The following is a 25,177-nucleotide window of genomic DNA, read 5'->3' on the forward strand; positions in this document are numbered from 1 at the left end:
GTTCCTTGAACGTGTCGCCATAGGGTTCCATGCCCTTTTCTTCAAAGGTGTATTTTAACGCACACCTGATTGCCAGGAAAACGCTCTCCATCTGAGAGGCGGAGGAAGCGGAAGCTGTAATGATGGCGCTCATCGGGATGTGTCACAGCAAGGGCGGTGGGATGCTTCACTATGAGGCGCCTGGTAAATAAGGCTAATTAGCAACTCTGTTCCCTTCAAAGATAACAGCAGTGTTGCTTCTTTCGGCGATGTTTTTTTTGTTTTGTTTTTTTACAGTGGAACATTTTCGTACAAATGACTGTAAACACTTCCAGACAATGCACTGTGTGTTTTAAAGGCGTGGATTATGTTGTTATTTATGCCGGGCAATTTCAAACAGCAGGCCACAGACATGTATTTTCTTTTATTAATTACTTTTACTCTTTTTATTACTGAGCATTCATCTTCGTGCTTTAATTATTTATTTTAGTAACCATATTTCGACAGGGAGATGATAGTTAAAATCTCAGGGTCTTTCAATTTTGAGGATGCATCCATTCCGTTAACATGTGATGCTAATGCTAACCAAAGACGATTTTGGACTTAATAATAACGTGGACCCTGCTCCTCTCCTTTTGTGTTACATGGTTGACATGGATGAAGGAGACTGCTTGTGGACATTATGTGGATGAGATGTGTCAAGGCTGCTCTGCAATGACAAGCATTCCTCTGGCATGTGCGACAACAGCGCTGCTAGCAGTGTGGCTGCATGTGTTAGCTATTGATTAGTGGTCTGAGGCAAGTGAAACATTTGGGGAAACGGCAAGATGAGCAGTAATCACGCGAGCTCAGATTCCCTCAGGATGTTTATAGAAGTGTTTCTTCAGCATGAAGGGAGAGCAATAATAAAATCACTTTTATTGAGAGGCAGTGCTTGGATACCTGTGGATTATGAGTGGGCTGTCACAGATAGTGTTTTGTGATTTGTTTGTTTGTTGTTGTGTTTTTAATTACAAATCTCTTTTGCCACAGTGGTAGTAATTTGTGAAGAAGCGTCAAAATTATTACTGTGAAAATCACACTGCTGTCAATGTATCAGTCAGGATATGACACTCTAGCAAAAATACAGGATGTCGAGAGTTTGTTTCATTTACTTTGCAGAAAGAGGCATTATTATTATCATCCAAAAGGAGACTGTGGGAAAAGACAAGGGATAATGTTCCAAAATGGAAACTGTGTAATATCGTGCTATTGTGTTAGATAAAGCCATCATGTAGTTTTTTTTTTGTTGTTTTTTTTTTTTTTTGGGGGGGGGGGGGGTGGCAGTTCTGTAAAACTAGCATATTTGCAGTTTGTGGACTTGCCTATTCACTGATTGTTTTTAGCCTATCCTCCATACTCTGTTAAAAAGGTCATCTATTGGCTGTTTGTTATGGCAACAAGCATGTATCATGGACAAGAATTGCTTTGATGGCAGTATCTTGGCAGCTGCATTCAGTCAGGCCATTCATTGCCTGATGTAATAGAAAACTGTGCTTTTCATCTTGTGGCATCGAAAGGCAATTACAAACCTTTTGGTGGGTATCAATTACGTGCGGATTCCGTTATTTGTGACAGGGGTTTTGCCTGTCCTGGTTGTTCACTAGATTCTGAAATATCACAACGGTGAATCTGTTCAATCATTGTCCAAACAGCAGAGGTTTTAAACCACTATGTTGTATCACTTTGGCAAGCTTATCACCATGACTGACAAGGTACATCAAATACTAAATACTTTTGTCAATGAAAAACATCAGAAGTAGAACCGTGGTGCCATACATTTCAAATGGGGAAATGCCTGATAACTAAACAAACATTTGATAACTTTGAATTGAGCAGCTCTGCAACAGACGGTGAAAAATAACCAATTGAATTGGAATGAGACACTTCGACCTCCAACATAAATCCAACCAAGATGAGTTTTTTTAACAATTGACTGCAGCGTTCACATGTCTATGTAAATGGTAAAAGTGGTAGCATATGAACATTTTTCGACACTTTCGTATATATGACAAATTTTAGGTCACATATTGCCTACTACTGGCTTCGCCTGCATATTACAGTGTTTTAATATGGTTTTACAGGTCTATCCATTTTTGTAAGACCACTGTTTGGTAATTGAATCCAAAAACTTTTTCACCTGTGAACAATATGGGATCTTCCTAGCTAAAATTGTGTAAACCTTTGATGGGATCTAAAGGGAAAAAAAATGTAATAAGATACTATATGATCTGAAATAATGATGTGATGGAAATATAAGTCCCTGAATATGTTAAAAGGGGTGTTAAATTGTTGCCAAATGCCCAATCTGGAAAAGGGCTGACTTGTCACCCAAATCTGACAAAATTTGACAGTGATGTAGGTTTTAAATCAACTTCCATTTCTCCGATTTTTTGTTGAATTCTAACAGAGTGTGAATTTTCCTTTGAACATTATGCACACATTAAAAATGAATCTTGGCATATTTATCAATAATTGTAGACACAAAGTATAACTTCCTTTGTGAAGGTGATGAATGAAATGTATGATTGTTACATTGTAACATTTACCAGCCAGCTATGCACATCTAAAGGTCACCTCATAGCTAGTGTCATTTTATTATTATTATTTAGATTACACTGTGTGTAATTTTAGTTTTGTTGGGGGCATTCTGTAAATGTGCATCCCAAATTATCATGTGCGATGCATGCAATCTTTGCCCGGGCACAAACTGTCAAAGTGAATTTTGCCGTCCATCTGTTTTCCATTAGGAGGCGCAGCATGCATAATTCATCATCGTCGAGAAGTAAAGACGAGTTGAGGCTGCAGATGTCCCCGTCGCTCACACCATTCCAAATTCGACCGCCGCCGCCTCTGCATCGCAATTTTTTTTATTGTCCTAATGAGCTCATTAAAGGCGAATGACTTGGTGGTTGTTGTTGTGTGCTGTGATTAGAGAGAAGCCGCAACCCGTCTAGTCATCTGCTAGGATCATTTCTCGGGAGCGTGCCCTCAGCTAAGCCTCATTTATTTGATTATTGTAGCACTTGCATGGTTTACCCGCGTTTTGTCGTTTTTGAGAGTGATGAATGTCTATTCTGAAATGACAAAAGGAAACACCATTAACAATTCATTGTGTATCTAGTAATCAAACTGGAAATATTTGTAGGTCAGAAACAGTTAAAAGTTAGAACGCATGCAATTACACAGTCTGGACTAATATTACTTTAGCGGATTTTGCCAATGTGCTCAGAAATATTATGCCTGATAACTTTGTAGTATAAAGTTGTTTGATTTGTGTCAATCTGTTTTGTCGTAAAAAGTCAACATTTGTTTTTTTCATCATGACTTGCTTGCTGTGGTATTTTTTCAGTCCAGTTCCTCAATAAAGAACACCCTTTATCAACTATGTTTCTTCGCTGTAAGTTCAGGTTTTTTTCAACAGGTTTGGTGTCTCATATAGAGGTTTTGCCTAATGCCACACTGTCTGCTTTTGCCTATTTCTTATCATGTTAAAAAATCAATATTGACATAGCTGAAGACTTGAGCGGATTTATTAATGTTTATTAAGCTACATTATTTCCAGCATTGGTTCAAAGTTTGTAAACTCTTTTTTTCATTACCAATACTTAAAATGTTCATGAATGTTAGGGTAATATTTAAGTCACCAACTTTATAAAGAAATATTGCATTTTTATGTTAAACAAAAAAAACAAAAAACAAAAAAAAACAAGTAATGAAAACATAATGTTTAATCATTTAGATTATTCAACGTTGTCAACTTTTGTCCAGATTACTCATCTCGGCATTTTCTCCATCTGCTTTATGATGTGGTTCATGCTTTATAAATTGGATTCACTTTCAGTCATAGCTTTGCATTTTCGAGGTTGAATAGTTTGAATTTCTGAATGTGTTTGATACCAGTTCAACTTGAAAGTTTCCACACTTTGGAACTAGTACTGAACATTCATAGACATTTGCAGTCAATATCAAACAAACTATTTGACCTTAAAATTGTTGCTGTTTCTTGTCATTTAACACCTTGTGAAGCGCTGACCTATTTTTTTTTTTTTCCGGAATTTTGTCCATGCAACCAGTCAACTAAAAGACGCTTTGTCTTTTTTATTCAACTTTAAAGATGCTTTGTAGCTCTGCAGTGGGTTATTCATGATAATATAGCCGCTTTTTTCATTATTGAATCAAAGTAACTAATTTCTGTCACCAAGAAGCAATATGCAAACCAAAATCTGAAAGTTTTGAACATAGCAAAAAAAATTCTGCACCATATTTTCATTCGTATGTATTATTAGTTAGGGAAGGCTGCTTTTCTTAGCATCCAAATGCGTTGGGGGTGGAAAGGCAGATAATTATTTTTTCCTCAAGTGCTGCTTGTGTGTCAGGTAGGAACGCTACAGAGTACACAAGCAGGCCAATTGCTCAGCTTTCCTTTGGCAAATTGCAGCAGTGGCCTGTTTGCTTTTTCATTAACAGTCTAGCGAGTTGCTATGTGAATGGCCGCAATGTTGCACCGGTTTTTAACGCGGCCGCCCTGCACCAGAGACTTTTTTTTGGCATTATACGATGCAAATTAGACACAGTCGTGGTGAAGTTTTGTTAAGGCCTAAATTAGCTCCAGAAATGAGCTTTGAAATCTGTTTTTCATTTTTTTTAATGTTATATACACTATAAAAATAACGTAGCCCACATTTTATTGCTAAATGCATTGGATGTTTTTGTGGTAAATATTTAGGGGACAGCTGCGGCATTATGTTAGTTTCAAGACGTTTAAATGGCGTTGTATGTTCAGTTCCAATCTCAGGCAAATGTGTGATCTGGATCAGACCACACTAATGCAGACTTCAAATGCAAACCCTAACCTCCGAAAGCAATAGGGTATTGGGTTTTTTTTTGTTTTTTTTTGCTCAGGACTTGTTTTTTTCCTGGCATTAACAAAGCATAGTTTCGCAACAAAACATAATTATAAACAATATCTATTTGAGATCTATTTTAGTACCTTTTCACCAACTAATTTATCAAGAAATTTCACACAAATACTGTGACATGCAAATTAAAAATGTATTTTGAGTTTTTCTAACTAGACGTTGACTCCCTTGTGTCCACGCTTTGCTGAAGTTCATTTCTGACAATCTGCCAAAAAGAAAAGATTAAAGTGTGAGCTCGAATGGCCCTTGTCATAGTGACAGTCATACCTTCTACAATGGTTTGTATACTCTTGGAAAGGTGAAACCCTCTGTTACAAAAAAACAAAAAGATCACCCTACGTTTGATTTTGTACTCAAGCTTGCTCCATGTAAGTATCAGAAAATTGAAAAAGTGCCAAATAATGCTTCCTTGCTCGTATTGTAAAATACATTGTATTCTAGATTGCATTTAACAAAGGTTCTCAAAACAAGTCTGTTTTTTAAATTAAATTTGGCTATAACACTTAATGATAAGATTGTGTCCATTATTGGCTTGTAAAATAGTTAGTAATTAATGTATGGATGCTTATTATACAGTTAAGAATAATTAACAGCACAATATATGTTTGAGTTTACCATATGGGAAGTTAAAGTTACTGTAACTTCTATACCACTAAACTGACAGAAGATGTTCTCACCAGTGGCTGTAAACAAGTCTTTAGGTACTCTTAACAAACTGCTCAGTATACAGTATATAGGTACAGTATAAATATTTTACAAAGCATTAACAGATGTACCCTTATTATGGTTTGGATGAGTTGTTCACCAAATCACAAGCTATTATAATTTTACTGTATGTAAATACTATATTTACTAGTTGTAAGAAGTACAAGAAGTATTTTTGTTAGAAGTATTTTTGTAGGGTTTAAAAAAAAATATTGTGAGCCACGCTTTATTATTAGCTTTTACAATACTTTATTAATCTATCTGAAAGAGTTCTACTTTTTATAATTAACCATGCACAAATGAATATTTAAGAAACAACATTTTATAAAGCCTTAAAAATCTTAGTTACAAATGGCTCCTAAATATCAAAACAATACTTTAGTAACTTTTACTGTACTTTAATAACCTGTCTGAAAGATCTCTACATTTTATAAATATGCTACTATCAACTTATGAATATTAAATAAACAAACATTTTATCAACTATGTATTAAGCCTTAAAAATCTTACCGTTGCAAATGGCTCATAAATGATCGAAATGTTAATAATCAGTTCATAAACACTTTACACTAAACTAAATTAATAAAAGCAGTTTTCAACAGAATGTAATTTTTCAAGGTCACCTTTGATGGTCTCACGGAATTGGCTCATATCATTTTTGTCATTATAACATTGTTACATAGATTTAGCAAACTGATTAATAATCCCCATTGAAGGTTTATCAAAACCTTAGAAAGCCGTTCAATTTAAGTAACTTACTTTTACTGGGCTAAACCAGAGTTGAGAGAAAAAAAAACATGTCTGGAAATACCCAAGTCAGTGTCTCTGCCTCGTATGTTTTCATTTCAAAAGTCAACTTAGGCAGCACTAACTGTAATAAAAGCATTTTTTAAAATGCGCCTCTGCACTTTCCAGCTGTTGCTCTCCATCACTCCATCGAACCTCGCAGCAGACGCATCTCACTACTCCACAAATACTCCACAAATGTCGACATCTTCTGCAATGCCTCAACCCGCTCCCCCGCTTTGCAAATGATACTGCGCAAATATGAGCTCAAAGTGTTTGCGTGTTTGACAGAAGTGTATAGTCAGCAAAGCCACGCATAAATAGGACCCCCCACACACACGCGCGTTGCATCCCACCCACCCTCGCAGGGAATCCAATTTACCATTCGCTTAGTATTATTGATCACATTAATAGGTCATGGCTGTTTTTCTAGCATTTAATTTGGTTTTAAGATAGTAAGTTAAAGTTAAATAGTTACGAAGAAACATCCAATGGAAAACATATTTGACGTTTTAAGAAATTAACTTATTAAAACTACAGAAAGCCTCAAAATGAATCAAGACATTTTAATAATGAAAACAAGAATCTTGGGTCAACAGTATACATTATTTTTGGGTGTAATATAAGAAGCTAAAGAATCCACAATCCAGCTCCAGCCATCATTCATGAGTTTAATTAGTTTGATGTTGTAGTCATATAATAGCCTTTGAGGCATTCACTGTTCGGAAACTCGGTTAAATGTTTGCATACAAGATGGGAATATCTCAAGATAATTATGAATAATAGAACATCTACCCAGTACTTTATTTTTTGCACGTGTTTTAATAATTTCTAGAGAACTGAAAGTGATCTAAGGCAATACTAAGCAATATCTGCTTTTTTTACTCTCTTTATTTGGTACTTTTTCTACTTTTTGCTGATCATTTTTCTTTGCATGTACTGTACATTGCAGTCATTGCACATAAAGTAAAAAAATCAGTACTTTATAGCAATACCTCCAACTATTTTTTACCATTTCATAATTGTATTACCATTTGATGATTAACACCATTAAATCCTTTCTTTTACATTCATAACATATTTATCTATGTAGAATATTAGTTGATCACACTTTAACCATATCTTAGGATTTTCCAGAACAACTTTAATCATCCCCAAAACTGACAGTTATTCAGTCTGCCACTAAGACGTCTTTAAAATGCCATCGACCCAAAACATCACCATGTTTTCTTTGCGAATTTTTCTAACGTGTTTCATGTGTTGTATTCTCAAGGGGATTGGAATTAACGTAACCACAAACAGTCACTCGGTTCTGGCGATGTCTATTACAAGTAATGTAGAAAAAAGTACACATTCCCTAAAATAATCGTCACCGCCGTTATCCTCATCATCATATATGGTGAAGGAGCGACGTTACAAGTGGTGTTAAAAAGTCATAAATCTGTGTTTTCCTTAACTTGTACATATTTTCTCTGACTTTCACATGTGCCAATCTCATTTTCCTCATAGTTTATGTGTCTCTATATATGAAAACCATATCCACGTGTAGAAGCCTAATGAGAGAAAATAGTGACACCCAAAAGCAGCATTTAAGTATTATTCAGTTTATGTCAGGAGGTCATTTGATGAAAACGTTTTTTATAATACCTATGAAAAGTACATTCAGAAAAGGTTGGCCAAAATGTAAAGAATATAACCATTTAGCAAGAAAAGGAAGTAGGCACACTTCATTTACTTTTCTGTGCCACAAATAAAAGTGTCAGGCCAGATTTGGCCCCTGGGCCTTGAGTTTGACATCAGTGCTTCAAAAGATTTTAAATGACACCCATGTCATTGTCATTTTATTTTCATGATACTTGGCAACCAGCAAGTAAACTCAAGTTACAAATTATGATTCATTGCCCAATAACAGTAATATGGTATACTTAATAATGCAATGCTCAAGGAGACAACAACACGCACAAACTTGAAGCACATTCTTATGTCTTCACATCTCGCTTTATATCTATTGCAAGACTGAAATGAAAAAGTGTCTATCTGAGTAAACGACTCCAGAAAGCTTTGTATTTATACTTAATATCTTTCCAGATTATAGCAACAACAAAGCGATTTCTGGAAATGAAAACAACGTGCTTATAATTCGAGTGGCATAAATGGCCGAATGGAATGTGAACTTAATTCTCTGTCTTTCGTCCCTCCCCCTTCTCGCTTTGCTCAATTTTCTACGTTCAAATTCTTGACACTTTGCACCTCAGCTGCGCGCGAGAGACGAGGTGTTGACCCAGACTTAAAATGTTGGTTTTAATATCGTTCCGGACTATTGACGACTGCGGATAGGTTGGCGAGCATTAGCCTGCGAAGCTCGGCCAAACAAACGAGCGGAGGGGCCGCGAGGGGGATGAAAGGCGGCCTTTGAACCGGGTGACTTCAGCACTTGAGCTCGATTGTTTTCAGCTGAGCTTTCTCTGGGTGGCTTCACTTCAAGCTGCCGGAAGTGGATTTACATGTGATTTAAGAGGGAAAACTTGCCGCTAAACCGATCGGACGGTCTCATTTGACGTCTCAAGTAGCTTCCAAAGTTGTTGATGCAAATGCTTGCCGCGACCCCCTCTCGCTGCCCTCTTTTTTTCCTTCCACTCTCGCGCCTGGCAAAGCTTTTGTGTCCAGGTCGCATTCCGTCTGATCATAGTTGTGTGTGACATTTCAAAGGGGATTAGCCGAATGAAATGTGATAAAAACTATTTTCACGTGACCCCGCAGCACTTGACCCGCCTGCCTTCCGTAGGCTTGGCGGCGTAGCACCGGGGCTCAGACGGCCGCAACTCCACGCAATCCGGACAGAGAGAGCTTTAGCCCTTTATGACCTCAAACGGTCAACACACGAAAAGAAAAGAAGGGTCAGTGGTAATTCGACAATGGTATAAACACTGATAAGTCGGGTCAACGGAGGAAGGAGGCAGGTGATCCACAAACATGTAGCAAAAGTAAATTCAGAAAAAAATTATTGTTTCCCTTGGAGAATATTACAGAGTCGTTGCTCATCGCAGAGGAGGTTTGCTTTCATTTCTATGGTTAGTTAGATTTTTTTAAGTTTTAAGAATTGCACATCAAAGCATGGGAAACTCAGGCTTGTCGGTCCACTGTGATGTTTTGTGCTAACAATAAAGGCCACAGTTTATTTTCAATTCCATTTGAATTTTGGTTGCAATGTCAGCCTGGATCAAAAATCATATCTACAGATTTTTATGTGTCCAAAACACAGGTCTAATTTATTTGAATCCTATTCAAACAACTGTCTGTATGTGACAGCCTCTCAAAGTGGGCCAATTTTGTATCATGGATTTTGATCAAATTAGGACATATTTTATCCCACTGATGAAAATACAGCAGATGCACATTCATAGATGGCAGTCCGAAATGAAGCTGATTTGTGTTGGAGACAAGACATGTATTTGAAAACTATTTAGATTCCTATCGGTTTGAAACAGGGTTTGACACCTCAATGTAGTCAAAAATATAATCAATATCTAAATTTCATATAACATCCTATACAATATCATCTACGTGCGTAAAAGTACAGTAAATGGAGAGCAGCAAAAGCGTGCTGGACGCCTCTGAAACTAGACTTCAATGAGAACTAAGTAGTGAGCAAAGAGAGGCTTGCATATATTCATATTACCGTAGTTCATCAGTGTAAAGATGTGCAGAGTACATTTGAATTATGTTTTGCATGCACAATGTTATTGGCATAAATATTAACAATATTTGACCTACTATGGATCCCTGAGGAACAATTATGTCTATGTCTATCAAGCAATGACAGAATGAATATCCCGAATGTTGTCATCTGTCTCTCACCTCATCTCCAAAATAATAATAAAAAAAAACAGTACAAATTATGGTTGTACATTGTACGCAGTCCATATGAATCAGTAAGTCGAAAAACTAATCTGAAATTTTAGATGTGATATCGCAGTGGAGGGCACTCCATTGGATAAAGCCATAGCTGACTGCAACCAGTTGATTTTGTTGCATTATCTTGTGTTTTTCACTTGTGGCCAACATAAACAGCTGTATGCGTTGCAACATGTCGACAAAGCAGCCAGGGCTCATTGCGGCGTGATGGATGGCTGCGTGCTAATTATTAGCACACATAAAAGGATGCTGTTATTTCCAGACGTGGGCCTCAGCCGCCGGCTAAATGCGGGGCCATCAGTCTGCGACTATATCACTCAATCTTGATGTATGAGCGCGGTGGTACAAATTAAATGCGCAACGGCTTTCTAAAGGAGGTTGCCGTACTCAACAGGACGCGATTTGGGCTAATTCCTGCGCAAGGGGTTCGTACAATAGGCCACTATACCAAATGGTGTAATTACTTTGTGTACACACATCTGGAATTAAGCTCCCAGAGGAAGCTAATACTCCAAACAAAAACAAAACAAAAATGGAGGCCGACTGTTTTCAGTGGCACAAGATAAAGAAAGGTACGGCGTCGACTTGAAACCTCGACTTGTCGCAAAGATCATTCTTGGCGCCGAGTGGGTCCATCTTGAGCACGAGGCTCGGAGAAGATTACACGTCGCAAACCCAGTTGCTCCGGTTGGAGCCTCCCCTGGCTTCTATTTGAGCACGTTCAGGCCCCACTTTGCATAATCAGCGACTGTGCGATGCAGCGTGTACAGGAGGAGCGACCAATTTTGGGATGTTTTGGAATAAGCGGCATCTGGATTCCATAGCTTCTCAATTTTCGCAACCAAATCTAAAGTACAGACTCTTTAACTCGACCAACTAAAGAGCAACCGGTTGAGTCAGGAAAATGCCCAAAATATTCAAGCTCTTTCAAATAGCATCCCTGAAATATGCAAAGATAATAACCAGAAGGGAAGGGTGTAATACCCAATTAATGAAATATGGCGAATTGAAATATAGTATTCTGATCCATATTAAATGATCAAAAATGACTGAATCAGTGTTTCTGAACTTGAGACCGGTTCTGTAAATTCATATGAAGCATGGAGATGAGTAACAAGTAAAAAAATGGATGTACGTACCTCAGAAGAGATGTTTCAATCAAAAAAATTTTGTCAAAACAAATTCCTTTTTAATTATAGTAACAACGAGTTACAAATATTTATAACTTTATTGATAGTTTACTTGTACAAGATGTACATTCATATTTTGTGACTCCAAAAGGGAAAGGGGCAAAACAAATAAACATGAGTCATGTTTAAGCATGCTAGCAAAGAAAATAATAAGCTTTGTAACGGGTACAACAAACTCCGCATTTAAAATTCAACCATCCCTGAAACATTTGTAAACTTGGACACGCTACATTTAGTTTTTTTGTGTTTTTTTTTTCCTTCCCCTCCTGACAATGCATCACAGCCACCCCCCCAAATAATGGGAAACAAACTGCAAAAGCAAGGTAAAAATGTACAATTGTAGTCCAACTCTTTCATTTTTCATAAACCTTCGGACAAAAATAATAAATAAAACACAAATATGTTTAATTTAAGATGGAGACATAAACAATTGAAATGAGGGTTAAACAGAACGTGGGCGGGGCATGTTGACCTTGCGAGGGACTGACAGCTTGGACAGCAGTTTGGAAAACAAGAGTCGTAATCTAAAAAATGTTGGCAAATTAACGATGAATGTCACACACAACATGCAAAGTAAAGCTCATTATTTTGTAAACAACCACTTTGTTCGGATGTCACTGCCGAGTATTAAAGTCGTAGATCGTCATAAATGTAATTTTAGCTGGACACGGCGGAGTTTACGTGAAATATGGCACCCTGTCAATCTCCGACGGGACATAATGTACACGCCGACTTGAAAAAAAAACAGCCGGCAAACAAAGTTGAAATCCCCAACAGTGCATTAAAAACAAAATCAACGTAAAATCGGCGTGCCGCTTTATCGACCAACTGTTAGCTGTTTAACTTTTTTTGTTTTTTGCTATTTACAGTATTGCACTTAAACTGCACACCATTGCATTTCAGTTTTACTGATGCCTTCATATTTTCAGAAATACAAAAAATTGAAGTACAGTGCTTAACAAATTTATTTGACCACCTATCATTACAACAAATGGAGGGTACATAGCTGAATTCACAATAAAAAAAAATTTGGGTGAATGCTGGAATGAATCGAACCTAAGTTTGAACTAAGTCTTCTGTTTTCCATTATAAATCGTCCAAAAATGATCATGTGCTCATACCATTTTTTTTCAGTTTGTAAATTTGAAAATCTTGAAGAAAATATCATTTTGGTTTAAGAGCTTCTTCAGACTGGTTTTATCAATCCGGTTTCATCAGTAACACATTTAGGGCAGCTATGTTATAATCTTTCATTGGGTGGTGGACTATATATTTGTCAGGCAGTGTACAACGCATTTATACCCATTATCCTTTTTTGTGGATCACAACCCATGTCAAAACCCCACCCCCATGTTTTTTTTTATCAATTTAATAAAGTAGTATCTTGCCTGTAGTGCCATTTGTAAACACCCACAATGTACGAGACCTGAAGTGCAAAGGCGATCATCACTTCCTCACCCAGATAGAAAGAAGCAGAAGTCCGAGAAGGGAGCAAGAGGAAGTCCAGAAAAACAATAAACGAAACAAAACAAAAACCGTGGAAGTTGTTGCTTTTGTAATATCACAAGTCCATAAGAAGAGAATTGCAGCCGGGGCCTTCGGGGGTAGGGTGTGTGTGCGCGTGCGTGTTTGTGAAGGTAATGGCGAGCTTTGCAGGAAGGCCTCCATGCACGGACACAGTGGTTGCAAATACATTTCTTAAAGCCGGAGAGGAGGTCAGGACAGGTGGGGTAATGAGATGTGCCCGGCCTCCCCAACGCCAACCCAACCGTCCTCAACTCTGCCCGTCGCCTGCCACTTTAATTGGCACTAAAGTCCTCTCAGTGTGTGCCGGGCCCTCAGACAGACATCCACATGTGTTTGTACGGTCCTTGGGATGTGATCTGTGCCTGGAGTGGACTGAGCCACTGGCCCCGCAGAAGTCCTGCCTGTTGGGCGAAAAGTAAAAGGTGACTTCATTGGTATTTCATTACCGCTTTGCTGGAAAAGTGGTTTGTTTTGGCAGCTGGTCTTTTGTGACAATTTTCTCGCTCCCCCTTCTCCCTTTTTTGTAAAAAAAAAAAAAAAAAAAAAAGTCTTCCTCCGACTGTTCCTCCCCCAAGAAAACTTACACTCTGTCCGACTCCCCCCTTTTCTCATTCAGTGTTTGTGTTTAGTTTTAGCTGTGAGTGTCACGGCCTTTTCACAGGCTCAGTCTTGTGTGAGAGGCCATTACGGACCATCAGGCCAACGGTGTGTGCGGGGAGGGAAGGGGGGGTAAAGTTGGGGGAGGGCGCCCCGCTTGGGTCAGAGTCCCAGAGCCTCGGCGTGTTTCCTTGCCTTGAGTCGCAGGTCGGCGATGCTGGAGTTCTTGCTGTTGCTTTTGGCGGCCGCGGCCACCGCCGCAGCCGCCGAGGCCGAGTCAGCCAATGAGGCGATTGGTAGTCCGAAGGGAGGGGGCGGGAACATCAGGTAGGGGGCGTGTGCGGCTAGGTGCGGGTGCAGGTGTGGGTGGGAGTGGGCGACGCCGTCCAGCTGGAGTTGCGCTTGAACCTGTGAGCAAAAGAAAAAAAAATAAATGTAGCAAGTTATAACCAGAGGTGCTTGGTGGCAGGGGTGTTTAGACTTTACCTGGGTTGTATTCAGCCACATGGTAGGATATGACTTTGAAAGGCTTTGATTGATTAAACACACCATCCTTATACATAAAATGTAGTAATTTTCATTATTTAAGAAAAAAAAAAACAGCACTCATTTGTATACTAGTATTGACATGGAGTTTAATTTCTTGGCCTCGCATTGAGACTATTTGAATTGAAAGGTGTTTTCAAACTTTTGACCTGTGCTGCAGGTTCTTTATACTGCTATGTCACAGCTTCTTTGTTATACGTGACAGAGCAAATAATTTAAAATAATTTCTTATTGCCACTAGCTCCACCCCTGCACTAAAAGGAACATCTCGTTCGAAACAAACTAAAACAAAAGCCGCAAACTCTAGTAACATGACGATTTCTAAAGCAGTCACTTTTAAAATTATTTTATTATATATTATAACATTATTTACTTAAAATTATTAACAGGATATGTTGGAATTGGACCTCAACTACAGGAATTGGAAAACGTTATTTGCTCCGATAGTATTTTTATTAAATTACTTTTATTCAGTGTTATGAAAAGAAATCTTGCAACTACTTTAGTTATTAATACTTTATTTGTATTTTAATCTCTAGAAACTATGTAAAAGTAATTAATAAGTAAAAGTAGTAGTTATGGTAGTGCCCCCCACCCTCCCTACATACACACACACACACACACACGCACACACATTTGGGTGTGTTGATGGGTCGTACATATGGCCCACAACAATAATGGGTTTCAGACCTCTTTTTACGGGGAATAAGCGAGTGTGATTTTATGTATGTATGTACATATTTTTGTAATCTAATGCTTTAAGGGTGGGTGATTTGGCCAAATACAAACTCACGATTATTTTCAGTCATTTGGGTTGATTACATTTTTTAATCAGTCGAAAAGCCATCATTCATTCATATAAAGTTTGCATTCATTTAAATAATAAATAAATCTTGTGTAAGTTGTTCAAACACTGTCATCTGATTTTAAATCAGTTTTAACATACGTTTAACTTACTTGTACAAAAACTTAGCTGTTCATGTTTGCCGCAGTCATGTAGTTAGCTGCTTATTTTTGCAAGATCAGCCATCTGCCATTTTTGCAAATCTTCGATTCTTAAAATATGGGGGGAGGGGGGTGTCACAGTGCAACACAATTAAAAGGTAACCTCAAATGGTACCCCCTCAAAGCTGTTGCTTACTGTGTGTTTTCTATGAAAATAGCCACGAGCCTCAACCGACCCTTCAGCTCACCTTTTCTTCCTTCATTCTATTTTTTGAAGCGTGATTCTAAAAGTTACTGAATCCCACCTTTCTCTCCCTCTGTTGCTGTCAAAAATGCACATACACACTCAAACACACATGAAATCGTCCAGAATCAAAGTGCTTCTCAGGCACAGAACAGATTTGCTTAATTCAGCCGGCCGTTATACCCTTGGAAATATGCAGTCTTATTATGCTGATTATGTATTCAATTGCATAAATAAACTATTTTTGCACTAAAGAGATACTCACGTATTTGGAGTTATAAATATTTATCCAGACATATTCCTTATTCAAAAGCGGTGAAGGATTTAATAAAAAGAAAAAGGAGAAAAAAGAGGCCATAAGGCATAACATATCCCTTTTCACATTGTGGGCAATTATTTCCTAAAAGAAGGAGGTGAAAATGAAGCATGTGCTGACTTCAGAAGAAGAAGAAGACGTTGCCATTTCCTATGTGTCTCAAACAGCAAAAGTGGCAAACTATTTGTGCTTTGCTTTTCCAACCCAAATAGAAGCTTTAGCTTGACCACGTTTATGTTTTCTTTCATTTCTCTTTGCCTGGGATGCTGAACATGAAAATGGAAGTGGGACACTGTTACCAGTTAGAGTTGCTTAGCACCTCAAGGGCAAACAAACATTGTGATGAACTGATTAAAAACTACATTAAGTCACTTTCTTGGAGGGAGGCAGGACAATCTAAACAAAAACCAGGTGGGCCAACTGTCTGACGAAAAACTAAACAGCATGGTGAACTCTCTTTTTTGTTGTCTTTTGGACAAAATCAAAATACTACAACTTCTCTCTTTATCTAGAGCCTGATTTTATAAAAGGAGGTCTGTATGTATATTCAGGATTATTGTATGGTCTATATGTTTGTTTAGCTATTCTGGGTGGGAATTCAATCAGAACTAGGCATCAAAACATCAAACAAATCGCATTTAAATGTGAGATTTCAGGTCAGTGATGGACCCAATTGAAATTAATCTATACAGTATAGCACTTTAATACACATTTGCTGCCAACAAAGTGCTGTATTTACAGGAATAAGTGTGTTTTTGCTTTGCTTTTATTTATTTATTTATTTTTTTGGGGTGAGGTACCATCACAACAGAATTTCGCACGGTGGTGACATAAGAACAGGAAATGGAACTTATTAGTTCAGTTGTCCTGGCTGCAAGTGTGACGATAACCATAGAAAGACAAAGTAACGTGTAGCTAAGTGAAACCTCTGACCTTGGATGCTTAAGGTATGCATTGATCCACAGCAGAACAAAAAAACAACAACAACAATACCCACCGACGATGATCAAGTAGGAAAGTAATTTGCTTGGATGGTAATTATCAACTATGTTAAATCAAAATGAAGTTGCCGCTAATCAGAAGGAATCTACCCGTTTTTGATGAAACCAGATCCCTGCAAATGGAAAATCTGACTTGCGAAACAAGACCCTCTTTTGCTTTGCGGTGCCAACTAAAATTCCAACCGTCTCAGATAGGCCACCACTCAAGTGAATCAAAACAAAAGGAGAGCCTTAATCTCCGTTTTGCTTTCAGATTATTCTCGAAGAAGCCAAGCGACGCACAATGCTTGCGGGACGCTTGATTTGAATTTTGAAACTTACTGTTGATATACCTGCGGTATGTAAGGCTGAATGGATTTTTTTGTTGACTGTAGGTGCAGATGAAATATTTTTCTGGTAGAAATTTTGGAGTATTGCCCAGCGAAAGACATTTTACTGCATGTTTAACACATGGATGCCAGGAACATAGACAATAACAAAACTCGCAAAGAGCATTGAGTTTAACGGAACTAACCACGTAGTTAACGACCAACAGGACAGAATCCCATGAAAGACACCCAACAACAGTGTATGTGTGTGTACTGTGTGTGAGATGTTTGATTATGGTTAATAAAACCAGTTTATTTCTTGACATTCTCTTTTATAATGTTTAGATTGAATTCAGTGCTATTTTTCTTTACTAAAACCGTTTTTCTTGGCAGTCAAAGGCATTTTCATTCATTTCGGTAGGAAGGAGTTGCTTGAGTCCACCACTCACAAGCTTGGTCACTAAATTAAAACTGTAAATCTACATTTAACAGCTGCGACACTGAAAAATAAAATACATACATTTTGGTTGCACATGATTTAAATTTGGCAAACTGATGTGACTTTTTCCTCTTTTCCTGACAGTTTGTTAAAAAATAATCCATCCTAAAGTTACCAATCCGATCATTCTGATGTGACTTTCTTGGTTGTTTTAAACAACATAAACCTATTTCTGTGATTTAATTGTTCAAAATTATCCATTTTTAATACTGTTTTTGTGCAAAACAATGCAGAAAGTTGGGTCAAAGTGGCCCAAATATTGAGCCAGTCCTTTTTTGACCCATAATTGATTTATTTTCACTCCAACGCTTTTTACAGTGGCTTCAAACGCATTAGGGACTCAATAAAGGGAGCTATTCAATCTTAAAAATGCACTCTATGAATTGAAAGTCATTCCAGGTCATAAAGCATCATTCACATCAGACCGTAGGACTATTTCATAAAATACCGACAGATGCAAAACTGTTATGACTATGTTGTCTGGCCCAAAAAGGCCAACTTTGAAAAATCCACACTCTAAAAACAGTTAGGTCAAGAATACCCCAATTTGTGGGTCAAAAACGGACCAACCCAATAATTGGGTCAAATTTCTGGGTTTTATACAAAACAACCCAATATTTTAGGGTTGCCTTGGACAAAAACAATAATTTGGAGGAGTTCTTAAATCAACCTGGAAAACTGAGTCAAATTGACCCAAGTAGTGAGTCTGCTTTTTTCCTTTTTTTTTTTTTTTTTTTACTCATCACTGGATTATTTTTAACCCAATTCTTTTTACAGGGATAAAGATAAACATATTCTGTTTGATTTAAAAAAAAAAGAATGCTTAACAAATAAATCATTAATAAGTCTATATAAAGCTGATAGCGTATAATTGTATTTCAAATTCAGCGAACACTGAATTAGAGGGTGTTTTCAAACCATTGGCTGGATTGTTTGTGAGTTGAACTTGTTTTTTATTATATAAAACTGATGTACTATGTTCAAATTAAGTACCGTAAATACAAATTGTGTTTTTTACGTATGTAGATAATCTTGCTGTTCATATCCCTTTGTGTTTATGTCTTTGACAATTGCTTCATTCATCTTAGCTCTTTTCAGACCATTCTCTAATCTAATATTGGAAAAAAAAAATACTGAAAAGTAAAGGTATCTAAACGTGAATGTAAATACGTACAAATCTGTCATTGGGATTGAAAGAGTGTATAGCGGTTCCCTTATTTCCACACACATATGATAGTCAGCATGTTGGCAAAGTTGTTTAAATATTGGTTCATAGGTGTCATGATGACATTATAACCAATAAATTTAATTTCCCTTAGAAGAAATTTGAAAAACTCAAATTGTCCTCTTGCGCATTGTTAAATCTGCAAAGAGCGTGACTCGTGGCGTTCACCTGCGTATTTTTTTTCCCGCCTTCACACATTTTTTTATACTCCAGCTTTGACCGTATTTGGCGAGCATCTCTCAGCATGCAGGCCTCACACTCCTCCTGCCAGCTCAACCTCGATAAGCGTCATTTCGCTTTTCACCACCTCCCGCCTTTCATCGTCTCTTTCATGTGCTCACGCCTGCCGCCCCATTGGCCTAATTAGGCCGCCGCATGTCACAACATAGCGGGTGAGAAGGCTGAGAGAAAGTGAGACGGAGGCAGAGAGAGCAGAAATGAAGGATGATGAAGTCCGACCAAGAGGTGAACGGTGTGGAATCTACACATGGAAGTGTTGAACGTCGCTCCCTTCGTTGCTTTTATTTTTTCATTATCGGTATTTTGGCCTTGAATCAGTGTGTTGGAATAATCTTTTGATTGATTGCACTGAGAAGCTCACACAGACTGCAGTTGTCACTAAAACAAGTCCATTCCGGCTCCTCGTCTATGATTATCATCACCTTTTCTCTTTATGCCATCAACGGTGCATTGCTCTTCTCACGGTTTTGTTTCAGTTATACAATGTTGTCTTTACTTCATTTGTTGTGTTGAGTTTCATTTGTTGAGGAGAAATTAACTGGTTTTCTAAAGAAAAAGGGGAAAACTGCAACAGCAACAACCAAGTGATGCCTTTAAGGGGTGTGGCCTCGTGAGTGACATCAGGAGCATAAATCAATTGCTGTGGATTTCGGCCTGCTTTAGCTGCTTGCAAATGTTCTTATTTTTAATAAGAAGTTCAATTTCCTGTTCTATGGTCATTGCCCCTTTTTTTTCTCTTTGCTGTCAGTTTTTGTTGTGGCGCCACAAAAAAAGCTAAAGACATAGCAAAACGCTCTTATGGACTTAATAAATTATGAGTCATATGATAGTACTGAGCGGTTTGAAAATATTGAAATTGTATTTTTTTTCCTTCAGCATTGTAATTGCAATTTATTAGTTATTTTTTTGCAAAAAAAGGTATTTTTGTGTATTTTTAATAAAGACAAGCAATGACAGATTTATATAGGTAATCTTTTGGTCTGATAAATTAAGCTTATATACTCTAAGGAAAATGGAGATTGACTTAATATGTGAGACTGTTTATCGGTTTCAATTAGCTTTGTTAGTCTTACTTTGACTTGCAGCCTTTGCGGTGTTTAAAATGACAACTTCGCAAAATGTGTTAGCTGTTTTGTCAGCACTTTTTTTTTTTATACCAAAACGAAAACCTGCACTCAACTCTTCAATAGTCACTAATACCAAGTACTGACCCTACTAAATACTTTTGATACATAAAATTTCCTCGCTTTCCTTACTTTTAAAAAACCTTGACGGATCATTTTAAAGACAGATATCTCAATTTAGCAATTTATCTGAAAACTACAAGAAATAGTCAATTTTCTGTTCTTCTAATTTCTTCTTCCTGATTGTAAAAATAACCATAAGTAGGTGGCCGATACTGGTATCAGCTGCTGGCGTGAGTAACTACCCGGGTCTACCTGGTGCCCGTGGGCACCGCGTTGGTGACACTTGCTCCAGATCCTGTTTGGGAGGGTATGTTTGGACCACAGGGGTCAGTGGGCTATAATTTAATTCTGGAGTTAATTATTAGCCCCTTAGCACTGTCAAAGCTTCATGAACATGGGTGGTTTCTGTAGTCCTGAATATTACCAATTGATGACTACTCTTACACTTGACTGGCTAACTTCTGACCATGTTTCCCTGTGAAGATAATTTTCCCAATTGAAATGAAATGTGGCTGGTCATGTTAAAAAAAAAAAAAGCCGGGACAGGAAGCATTTAATTCCAAGAACTGCACAAAACAACCTAAGGTTCCTGCGCTGTTCCTGATCATTCAAATTTTGAATTGCCAGGCAAGGTCATCCCCATCACACCCCCAAAACACCCCTAAGAGAAGGTTTTATGGCCTACCTGTTGGAAAGGCATCCGGAGGGCCCCCATGTTGACGTAGGGTGCTACCCTGCAGGCGTCCAGATGGCTTCCACTGCCCAAGATGACTCCTGGGGAAAAGGGAAAGATGTCTGTCAGACAGCCAGACAGTTGTCGTTATGTGAGATGGGAGCACTTCTTTCGAATATTTTTTCAAATGATCAAATAAAATACAACAAAATGCATTCAATTTTATTAAGTGTTGTAAAGACAATATTTACCTTTGTGCATCTGATTTTCTTGTTTTCGACATTTTGCTCTTCTGTTTTGAAACCAAACCTGCAATTAAGAAAAAGCAAGTTCACTATTAGATTATAAAAATAAAACGAATGACGCCAGAAAGTCCCCAAAACATGTTCAAACATCATTGCGTTATTCATAAAATATGGACTTTGGTCAAATATTGTAGGATTATGCACAGCTATATACAGTCGATCGCTGTGCATAATCCTACAAGCTGGTTTCATGAAGATATCTTTGGAATCTTTTGACAGAAATCACTTTTGTTGTAGCAGCCACACATTCTTTCTAAGATATTATCAAGGTAGAAGGAAAATAAATGGACACACTGAAATACTTCATTGAATCGATTACAAAACTAGATACAAATCAAAATTAATGTATGAGGCTATTACGTTACGTTACATGTTTTAAGCAGGAAACATCTTTTCGTGCCAAATGAACTGCATGCATTTTCTTGTTTGATATACTAAGCCCTTCCTAATGGTGGAAGCTAAAGGTTTGTGGCATGCATCATTTTTGTATTATTATAAAAAAAAAAAATAATGGTGGATAATTAAAGTAAAATATTTCAAACGTTGTGCATTTTTGACGCCATTTTTAAGTGAAGGGAAATGAAATTCAGAAGCAAAAATTGCGCTATTACTGTTTGCTGGCTGCTCTTATGTGTGGCTGCGGGCGATTATTAATCATCATCAACCTAATTTGTCCTCATGAATAATCTCAACTAGCCCCGCCTCCTTGAACCCTCGCAGCGACGATCATTAAGCGGACGATGAATTAACGACCATCTCAAAAGACGATAATGACAGAATCGAACAAAGACCTGGTCGGGTCGATGTATTTATTTTTATTTTTTTGGAAGGAGTACTGTCGAAAGTGGAGTGGAAAAAAATTAATTCGATTAAGATTATTATTGTTATGACACATAATGATCTTTCAACGTCTCATAGGAGTTGCACGCGCTGCAACGCGCTCAACTGAGCGAGCTACACGGCATCAGACAGTTATTTCTTCATTAAGAACCACTCAATGATACACCCTAATCTCATTCCCGTTCAGAGTTTTTTTGTACTCCAGACAGTGAATAATGACATTTAATTTAGCACGGCCTAACATTCTCGCGCTAAGTGCATTATAGTGGCGGCCTCTCATAACTTTCCGTACATCCACTGACAGCTGCGCTCACAGAAAAACAACAAAAAAGTGCAGCAAAGAACTTGAAAGGTATGCATTTGGGTTTAAAGGGGGAGAAAACACACCCAAATGATTGCGCACATAACGCTATAAATATTACATATACCTGTAGTACAACAGATGCATGAAAAGTAACATTGCACAGTGGTCCGTAAACTTGTAATTTAATTTATTATTTTTTTTTAAACTGTTGTATGATTTATGTGTCTGGAATGGAAGACAAAATAAGCAAAATGAATCTGCATCTGAGGGATTTCGATCAGTATAATAAATATTGAAATAAATAAGAATATAAAAATAATTTATAGTATTTTTTTTTAATTTCAAAAAACATCTTTAAACTTAAAAAAACACACACACACGCAAAAATGCCTCCACGAATCACTGAAATCTGCATTTATAAAAACGTTACTGCATGACGTCACCGTTTTGCAAAAGGCGTGTAATCCCGAGAATCATTCTCATTTTAAGCATTTAGACGCTGGGTTTGTGTTTGGAAATGCTCTTTCGGAGGGAATATACAATAATTTCCAAACATTAGACCCAAACAACATTGGCCGTTAGTTGCCGCATTTATTTTATTTTTTTTAAGAAATGGAGAACGACTTTACAAATAAAACACCCTTAATGATAGGAATCGCATATGAAGTACTATACCCCTTTATATAAATATCGAATAATGCAAAAATGTAATGTTGAATATGCTATATATCTTTTTTGGGTGTACCTGCACACGGGCCTCAGAGAGCCCCAGGCGCTGACTTAGCTCCTCGCGCATGAAGGCATCCGGGTAGTGCGTCTCGTCGAAGAGGCGCTCCAGCTCGTTGAGTTGCTCCAGCGTGAAGTTGGTGCGACTCCTGCGCTGCTTCAGCTTGCCCTGCGCGTCCTCGTCCTCCGACTTCACCTCCTCCTTCTTGTCCTTGCTGCACTCGAAGATGCCTGCATCAACAAAACATTGGTCACACACATTACACACATTGTGTCGTGCGCCACTTATTTCAATGCAAGGAGGAATAAATAATTCATTGGTTAATACACTCTGGTAGAGTGAGTGTTTATCGAAATTGCAGGTTTATTTTCATTCATTCAATTAATATATGTATTGATGTATATGATATTTTTTTTGTATATGTTACTTATTTGGGGCAATCATCCATGATAGTGTAAAAGTCTTGCGAATAAATGATTTTTTTTTTTTTGCACTGGCTTTTAAAATTAAAATAAATGACCATATAACTAAATTACCATTAAAAAATAATTATTTCAAATTTCTGTATTTCTGCTGCTGTTACAGGGCTACAGATTCTTCGCGTTTCTGCAATACATATATTTATATATAGTTTCTGTTTTGTTTTATTTTTCACATGACTTCATCCCGTATAAGTTTTTTAAGGCAACTTTTAAGGTCCATAAATATTTGCAAAATGAGGTGGAAGTGGGATCCCTGAGTGAGAGATTGAAAATTTTGCAAAATAATAAATACAAAATAAATATGTTGTAGATTTATGAAATGACATAATGCAATAAATATTATATAATGCAGTAGAAATACACAAACATTAAAAATATGTATTATTTGAAAAGAATTAAAATGTCAAGTGTACAGCTTGAACTTATCGTTTTAAATATGTATTCATACTTAAAAACAGAAATGAATGCCATGGGCAAATGCCTGCTAGCTTTTACATGGCTTTGCAGTTAGTATAATGGAATAAGATTAAATATTAGATTCAGTGCATTCTCCAAATGAACTTGAATAATTAAGAAAGAAATGTTGCGACCAAAATCTGTTAAAAAAAAATTCGCTCCATTATCATCGTTTCTAGTGAAAATTATTATTGCGTCCGCCAGCAAAAGTCTGAACTTTGTATTTATTTTGAGGAGTTTTGCAGAGTCCTGCGCGCTTCGCCTGCATAGTTAGGAATGAGCATTACTTGCAGTTTGATTTTGTTTGGATGCTCGAACGTGTGCGAGTTACCTTCCGCGGGCCGCGTGACGTGGAAGTCCTTGAGCTTGTCCTTGTCCAGCTCCACATGTTCCTTGTAGGCGTGCAGCGGGCAGTGGGCGCCCTCGCTGAAGTCGTGCTCGGCGGGGCTGCCCTGCAGCTCCCGCGGCCGGGCCAAGCCGGACGTCTCCAGAACCTCCCGGTACGTGATGGCCTCCTTGCTGCTCTCTTTGCTTTTCGCTTCGAACGACTTGGACACGAACGCCGTCAGCTCTTCCATGACTCTCCTTTCCTCTCACCCCAATCCCCCTGCTCCTCCCGGGGGTTGAAAAAAAAAAAGGGGAAATAAAATAGGCACAAATAATAAAAATAAAAGCAAAAAGAAAATCAAAAATAATAAAAAATCCTCGCGATATGAGAGCTCCGCGCTGCCTTGCAGTGAGTGGAATGAGAGAGTGGGAGTGGAAGGAGTGGAGGTGAGATCACTCCTGCTGTTGCGAGTATGTTTTGGAGAGCCGGCTATTTATACCACCCCAAGACCACCCCCCTCCTTTCACACACACACACACACACTCACAGACACACACACACATATACACCCATCGCTGTGTCTCGTGCAATTAAAGGCCTTAGCTCCACTCCACGCACAATTCAACTTTGAGCAAGCGCCCCCCCCCCTTGCTTTTTATTTCCATTTTTAAACTCCGCTAATCAATGAGGAACTGATGGAGGCGCTTAAACGGATTAAAGTAGGGAGGGTGGGGGTCATTAAAAATGCCCGCCATGGCTGTATTCATACTACGTGATAATTACATCCCACCCTCCTAACGAAAAAGAATTTACGATCACCCACTTTTAATCTATTTTATTTTAAAATGTGGTGTTGAAAAGCATGTCGTGCCCTAGCACATTCTGAATACG

At 37.9% G+C, this 25,177-nt stretch overlaps 1 protein-coding gene across 2 annotated transcripts; it reads right to left on the reverse strand.

Annotated features, from left to right (window-relative positions):
• Positions 1-11,555: 11,555 nt before the first annotated feature.
• LOC148423100 (short stature homeobox protein-like) lies at positions 11,556-24,774 on the reverse strand. Of its 2 annotated transcripts, none has more exons than XM_088414182.1 (6): positions 24,290-24,774; positions 23,039-23,250; positions 21,096-21,153; positions 20,857-20,945; positions 13,856-14,068; positions 11,556-13,464 (listed from the first exon to the last, which is right to left on the reverse strand). In XM_088414182.1, exons 1-6 carry the CDS (start codon positions 24,534-24,536, stop codon positions 13,375-13,377), a joined length of 909 nt encoding a protein of 302 aa, XP_088270308.1. In that variant the 5' UTR covers positions 24,537-24,774; the 3' UTR covers positions 11,556-13,374. The 2 variants fall into 2 exon arrangements, with proteins under 2 accessions (XP_088270308.1, XP_088270307.1); XM_088414181.1 differs by having other exon boundaries at positions 20,857-20,966.
• Positions 24,775-25,177: the final 403 nt, after the last annotated feature.

Source organism: Hippichthys cyanospilos, chromosome 5 (assembly GCF_059441005.1).
Source record: "Hippichthys cyanospilos isolate Australia breed blue-spotted pipefish chromosome 5, RoL_Hcya_1.0, whole genome shotgun sequence".
NCBI lineage: Eukaryota > Metazoa > Chordata > Actinopteri > Syngnathiformes > Syngnathidae > Hippichthys > Hippichthys cyanospilos.